Source organism: Pseudopodoces humilis, chromosome 5, assembly GCF_049639895.1.
Source record: "Pseudopodoces humilis isolate 2021_Gansu_Grassland_sample_001 chromosome 5, ASM4963989v1, whole genome shotgun sequence".
Taxonomy (NCBI): domain Eukaryota; kingdom Metazoa; phylum Chordata; class Aves; order Passeriformes; family Paridae; genus Pseudopodoces; species Pseudopodoces humilis.
In genome coordinates this window covers 4,082,856-4,090,224 of record NC_142204.1, presented here as the reverse complement: position 1 = coordinate 4,090,224, position 7,369 = coordinate 4,082,856, and the positions used below count along the sequence as shown (strand labels likewise).

The 7,369-nt window shown below is 36.8% G+C and overlaps 1 protein-coding gene across 1 annotated transcript in view; it reads left to right on the top strand.

Moving 5' to 3' along the window:
* Positions 1-288: 288 nt before the first annotated feature.
* The window catches only part of PLCZ1 (phospholipase C zeta 1), a 45,532-nt gene continuing 38,451 nt past the window's right edge, over positions 289-7,369 (top strand). Inside the window, exons 1-3 of the mRNA XM_088055054.1 lie at positions 289-363; positions 1,663-1,830; positions 6,139-6,373. Coding sequence (XP_087911180.1) covers positions 289-363; positions 1,663-1,830; positions 6,139-6,373 — 478 coding nt within the window. The remainder of the gene's footprint in view (positions 364-1,662; positions 1,831-6,138; positions 6,374-7,369) is intronic.

The following is a 7,369-nucleotide window of genomic DNA, read 5'->3' as shown; positions in this document are numbered from 1 at the left end:
CCATCGTATCAAAGCTGATTTCAGTAAGCATTGAGGCACTTCAGCACTGGAGACCTTGGTGTTCAGGTGCTGATTGTTCCATAGTTCATTCCGCTTCATAAAGGTGTGAGTAACAGGGAATTCCTCGACAGATTTTCGCCCCATATATCCTCTGAAAAAACCTGAATGTTTTCCAGAATGTCAATACAAAACTTGGTGTCCTCAGCTTTCACAAGTTTCATAAAATCTGTGGCAAACTGCCTTAGGTCTGTCACATTTAGAGTCTCACTCAGGCTTGCTGACAGCTACATGGAAGCTGGCAACTTTGAAGAAGTTTGCCTGGGGAAGAATTCCTGTGAAACGAGTGGGAAATGGAGTCAAGGCGTAAGTCCAGCCTGATTCCCAAGGGCTGTCCCGGTGATTTGAAGGCTGATACTGGTGTGTCTCAAAGCAGGACATAGACAGCTGCTCTTGCCCAGGATGGTTTAGAGGACAGAGAAGTTCCCAGCAGGAAAGTGGGAGCTTGGGTGGCCTCCAAGCACTTTGGGGTGGCATCCCACAGCTCTACAACATCCACCATCACCCTGTGCCGTGAAGCCAGCTGGTTCCCCAAGGCCCAAAGAAGGGATTTCCCCCAAGGTCTCTGCAGTGGGTTGGTAGCACAGTGCTCCTGGTTATTTGGGGGAAGATGTTGTGCTGACAGCCTCTGCCTCACCAGCTTGTCACCTCGGACCGGGACAGAGAGACCTCGGCCAAGCTGGCCAAGCTCCCCTGGAGGACATTGGCACGGCTGGCTGCAAAAGGCCTGCTCTGCCCCACACAGCTCCTGCCAGGACATGTGCTGTGGGTGTGGGATATCCTAAGGGTGGGAGACGGGGGCAGGGCCTGGAGACACTTTGTGCTGGAAGGAAAAGGCACAGGATGGTGGCAGGGTGGTGGAGCAGGGGCAGGAAGGGGCCTGTGCTGGGCGCCTGCAGTTTGTGACATCACCAGAGCAGCACTGGAGCGACACTGGAAGGATGGGGGAGCGAACATTCCATGCCATTCTGTCAGGGCACAGTGGCATGAGGAGCCCACTGTGAGCCCAAGCGAGATGCTGGCTATGCCACTGCAGTGAGGGGGCTGGAGCAGGCGGTGCACAGTCACCATGGATGAGAATAGATATCCTTTTCCTCTTCTACCTTCTCCTCTTCCTCTGCTCTCCCTGCCCTGTGACAGCTGCCATTGGGTCTCCCCTGACATGGCCCTTTCCCCTCAGGCCTGGGCACACAGGGGATGCCCTGGAGGGCCTGGGGCAGCCAGGCCCATCAGCCAGGGCCGGTTGATAATGTTTGGATGGGCACAGTGCTGGGAGCACTCATTCCCTGCTGTTTCTTGGCACTCCCCACCTTTCCCTTAGCCTGTTGAATCCCCTCAGCTTCTCCATGTTTCCCTCCTCTCACTGCAGCCCTTTTTGCACCCTGACCACCCCTTGATCTCCTTCACACCCTCCCTTCGGCCCCTCTGGTCACTGCTCTCTGGGACTTGGAGGACAGAGCAGAAATCTCTTCCTGCACACCTTGGGGCCTGCTGCATTCTCAGAGGGCAGAAGGCAAGGATGTTCTAGAGTATGAGGAAAGGGAAGCACAAGCTCCTTAGGTTTAATGAAATTAAACTTTTCCCCCTCATCCCCTCCATTAAAAGGCAATTTCATTGGCCACAATTTTCTTTAACCTGACATCTCATACGTGGTTTTGGAATACAATTCAGAATGATTTCAAGAATGGGAATGTTGATTTAGAGGGTTGCATGAGGCTGCTTGAAAAAATGCAAATAAATTTTGATGAAGACCATTTAAAACATATTTTCAAGGTAAGGTGTATGTGCATTAAGCAATTAATGGTTTAGAAGTTCAGTTACACACATCATATGTTTGCTGATTTTTTTCAAGTTAATTTTTTGGGAAATGTATTTCAAGCTAGTGTGGTGTGCAAAATCAGCAAAGAATTTTCCTCCTCCAGGTCTTTCATGTCTGTGTAAAATAGATAACCCAGGGTTTGAATTTGAATCATGAGCCTTTAGATTGGAAGATATCTCTAAGATCACTGAGTCCAACCATTAATACATTGAAAAGTCCACCTCTAAAACTTGTCCCTAAGCACCACATCTACAAGTATTTAAGTACTTCCAAGGAATGGTGACTCAGACACTTCCCTGGACAGCCTGTTCCAATGCTTGACAACACTTTCAGTGAAGAAATTTTTCCTAATAGCCTGGCACAACTTGAGTCCACTCCTGCTTGTCCTACTGCTTGTTCTACTCGGAGAGACTGACACCCACATAACTCTGTCTTTTCTCCACAACAAATTAGTGTAAGATGGAAAATGTGTTGGTTTTGATTCCCAGGATTTTTTGTAACATGTCTACACTTGAGAAAAGTTAAAGCATTCTGGTTTCATCCTATTCAGCTTCTCTGGTCAAGCTAATGAGCCCAGACATGTCTGTCTGATTCTGGACAGAGCCATGAGAGCAATCTTCTCAAAATCCTCTTTCCAGGAGGACAATAGGGTCTTCTCTGAGCTGTTCAGGCTTTAGATACAGCACACATTCATTCCTTTCTCCACTATATCTCTCCTGTAATATTTAAGAGGTGTGCCTGAATGGATGGGAATTGCTCTCTAACTCCCTGGGAATGGATTTGGCCTTGAGAGGTGGCAGTTTTTAAGAGATTTCTGTGAATATTACATGATACAGCTAGAAGCTGGACTTAATTTTTTGCAGGCAAGTAAACTACTGCCAAGCAGATCTTGTCTCAGTGAGCAAATACTACACAAATGAGTACTGGGTACATATTTTCTTCATGTAATGACTCAAAATATGTAAGATTTTCCCTTTTACATCATTTCCCCTCCCCCCCAAAAAAAACAGCTGTCTGGTAATGCTGTTTCCCTAAGGGAATGAAAACAAGTGTGTATATATATAGATTTATATAAATACATGCATATTTACTTATTTTCACCTTCATAGATATGATTCTTTTGAGAATGTTGCAACCAGCTGGCAAATTTTGTCCTAATTTGGCAGAGAGAATTAACTATGGCGAGTCAGAAAGCTCATAAGAAGGAAGACTCTGAGTTTTCCTCACCCTGTCTTCCTCTCTCATTGTTTGCCTTCTCAAGCCAAGGTAGAACCAGCAGCATTAGCTCAACCCTGGCTGAAGAGGCTTCCTGTGGTTTTTTGAACTTGCACTGCATGGAGAAAGTTTCAAACCTAGAAGATCTCTTGAGAACTTGAAAATATTTCTCGTTGTTTCCTCTATCTTCCCCCTACTTTGGTTTCTGGTAGGAATGTGAGAGATGGTCAGCTGTGGGAAGAGAAAAGATTTGAGGGAGTGACCTGCAAAGAACAAGTCTGATCTAGTTGTATTTAACAACATATTATACCCAATAGTCTGATCTAGTTATTTATAGCAGTACTGTTAGGTGCCCTATGCTATTTGAGAAAGATTTACAGGGATTCAGTAGTTTGGGGGGTTCAAATATTACATCAGTGAAATAATATGTAAAAATCCAAAGCATTCTGGAAAGGAATGTTACTGACATCTTTGTAATTAACTGCACATCAGCAGTTAATCTAATGGTTATACATAGCAAAATACATTTTATAGAAAACTAATTTTAAGGAATGATCAGCTTTTTTTCTAGTCTGTTCTCTTTGAGTTTATTTTACTATAATACTCTTTTGAGCAGTATCAGGATTATGAACATTAAGGTTTTAAGGAATAATAAATTTTCATATAATTTCTCTCAAGACTTTGTCTCTTCTTTTTCTGAACAGCAAATTTTGATGTGCATTAATAAAAATAGGAATGATAAAAATCTACCCCCAAAATTTACAATATCTTTTTTATAGTGACATGATTTTTATAACTTTAATTTGAAGAGTTCTTTTGTGTAGTATTATTGCCTGTATTTCATCAGGAGGCAACTAAAATAGAAAATTTACTTTTTTGTCCAGCTTCTCTTTGTGCCAGTAACTAAGTGAACATCCTCCAAGTCCTGATAGACTGTTTATTTTCAAAATAAGTTTGTATTTTCTTTTCCTGCTTAATGGTTATGAACAAATTTGCAGCATTGTTAAGAACATTAAAAATTGGATGGAAGAAATCAACCTTAGATGGGGAATTTCTCAGCAGTAATGAAATGTGTATAATTAGCATTTGTACAGAAATATTTTCTTGCTGGTGATTTCTGTTAATAATGATCATTATTATTCTCCTTCACAAACTCAAAGCAAATACTGAAGTACTCATTTGTAAGATTTTTTCACTAGAACTCCTCGTGAAATTTAATTTTGTACTCGTTTCAGTTATCTAAAATATTTTTATTCCTATTGTACTTATTCAGAAGCACAGTAGGAACTTTACTGCATAGGAAGGAACTGGCACTGGATCTTTAAACTTTTAGCTTTCATGGTATGGCTTCAAAACCAATCTAATTTAGCAGTAATCCAAAGTCTTGATCAAAGAGCAGCCAGAGCTCAAGTAAACAATTTCCTGTTTATAGACATTTCTGTGGAAGCCAAACCAGCCACAGTAAGTGCCATGTTTGGATATTTGGATGCTGGAACGTGGTCTCTTTGGCAGTCTCACTTTAAGGAGCCAACAACTGAAAATTTTCATCAGCTTACAGTGATAATCACTGAGGCAGTGGATTGCCATTTGTGGTTTTTGTGAGCAGTTTTGTCAGAAGATTTCTCTTGATTTGGCAAGTTTTAAGCAAAAATCAGGCCAAAATGTTAGAAACATTTATATTTCTATATTTATATTAATTAATTAATAAATATATAATTAATTAATATATAACATATAATAAATACAATATACAGCATATAGTATATAGTAAATACTATATTTTATATTACTTATTAATAAACAATATTAATATACATAGTATATAGTATACAGTATATATAATAGAATAGAATATGTTATATATTATTATATATATGCTATTATATCTTAATATACATATTACATATCTTATACATATAATATAATATAATATAATATAATATAATATAATATAATATAATATAATATAATATAATATAATATAATATAATATATAATATAATATAATATAATTTAATATAATATAATATAATATAATATATAATATAATATTATATTATATTATATTATATTATATTATATTATATTATATTATTTCCATATGTTATTATATATAAATATATTCTATATTTATATTTATATATAAATGCAGTTATTTATATATATGCAATACATATATTTATTTCTATGCTTATTTATATATATATGCAGTTACTTATTTTAAGTAGAAAATTTTAAAGGAAAAATAGAATTGTTAAACCTGTGAAAAATGTAAAAAGCAGAAATGGTAATAAAGCATTATTCTCAAATTCTTTTGGCCTTTTAACTTTTCTAGTGGCTTTTATACTGAAACACAGAAATTAATTACTATGCTAACATTTTGTAAGCTGTATGAAAACAAGCTTACAATTCAAGAATTCTGAAAGTGTGAATAATTAATCTCAATTAAACATTCTGGCTTGTTAAGAATAGAACATGATGTCATAGGTTATTACAAAATATCTTGTCTTCAAACTTGAATATTGTTTCTTATTTGAAGTGTTGAAAGGTTTGTATTTCTTGGTAATTTGGTCATCCTTATTTCATTTTTAAGATTACTGGTTGCTGATTTTGTATGCAAATTTGACTGACAGTAGTTACAATATGGTGTAAATAGCTGTTGGAGAGGTATTATACTAAATATATTTTCCACTTGATAAGTTTTATGCTGCACATTTATTTTAATGCATAGCATTTTAAAGATTTTCTACAATGTGTTTGAATATTAAAAATGCATTAAATCTAAATTTATTGCACTTATTTAGATGCTAATTGTGTCATATGGTCCATTTTACTTTATATAAAATATTTGTAGCACACAAAGTGTCATCTAAAAATGTTGAGGAGTGTAATCTGATTGTAGTCATTGTTGCCTGAGGATTCTTCTATGATGCTCACTCTTATGGTCAGTTATAAAAGAGTGTTTGGTGCATAACTTTGTATAATTTCATGTTGTTTCATTAATTTCTTTTTTTTTTTAATAAATTTTGGTTGCTTTTTTCCCTCAGAAAACTGTTGACAAACAGTCAGGAAATATTATTAGCGTGGACGACTTCAGAGCAATTTATCGAGCTCTTGTACACAGGCCTGAATTTGAAGAACTATTCAAGGCTTACTCGACAGATGGCAAAATTCTACCTGACAGCCAGCTCCTTAAATTTCTTATAAAAGAACAATTTCAAACTGAAGCTAATGAAACAACTGCCTTAGAAATTATTATGAAGTATGAACCCATTGATGAAGGTATGTACTGTTTAACTATTTGATATGTAGCTCTTTTTTCTTGTGCTTCTCTCAATGACTGTGTTTTCCTAAACCTCATTTATTTATTTCTTTAAAAGCATGTCTTTTCATCTATTTATTATGTTTTCTTCCTGTGTTTTAATTTCTTTTCATGGTGCCCTCCTTTCTCTGCTCTGTTCTTTTTTCTGTCATTTCTTTATCTTTTTATTTCTAGTCCTTCTATAAATTCTGTTCTTCAGCTCATTACAAACCATTTTCTATTTGTTTTTCTTAAGGTCCATATCTGCCATTTTTCTTCTCTGCTTCTCTCCCTTGAGTCATTTAGTGAAAATTCAAGGCCTCAGACAAGACTTTTATGTCCTTCTGACTTCCTTGCAGGAGCACTGTGGAAAATTTTTGTAGGTGCCTGGTCACCTTTTGTGAATCACTAGAACACTGAGATGAGGAGGGCTTCATAAATCTGTAATTTGTTCTTTACCTATGTAAAGGTGCCTCAAGTTGGGGTGTAACACTTCTGCTGAACGTCACTGATTTCAACTTGTGGCAAAATTTACAACTAGGAAAAGGATATAACTGCATTTTGCTGCAAGCTGTTACTTTATTCAGTGGAATATGTTAAATTCTTTCGTTTCCTTGGTTCCCAGTCGTTGAAAACGGGTGGAATTGATAAGTGGTTAAATAAAACAAACCCAAAGGGAAAATATTTCTTCTGGGAAAATAGCATGGGATTTTCTATGCTGACCTGTGGTGGAAGAAGAAAATGGAAAATGCCACTTTTTCAATGAGAAACAGAAGAATATTTGGTGTTTCATTTAGAGGCACTTACTGTCCAGTAATAAAAACTTGTGACTCCTTATGCCTTTACTCTTAAAGGTTGCCTTTCAAATTTAACTGTATTTTATTAAACATATTCTGCTCTTTCAGAGAAACTAATGTTTGCTAATTGTTCAAATTACCAGCTTAAAAGGTTCCTTTTATTTTGTGTTACGTGTTTTG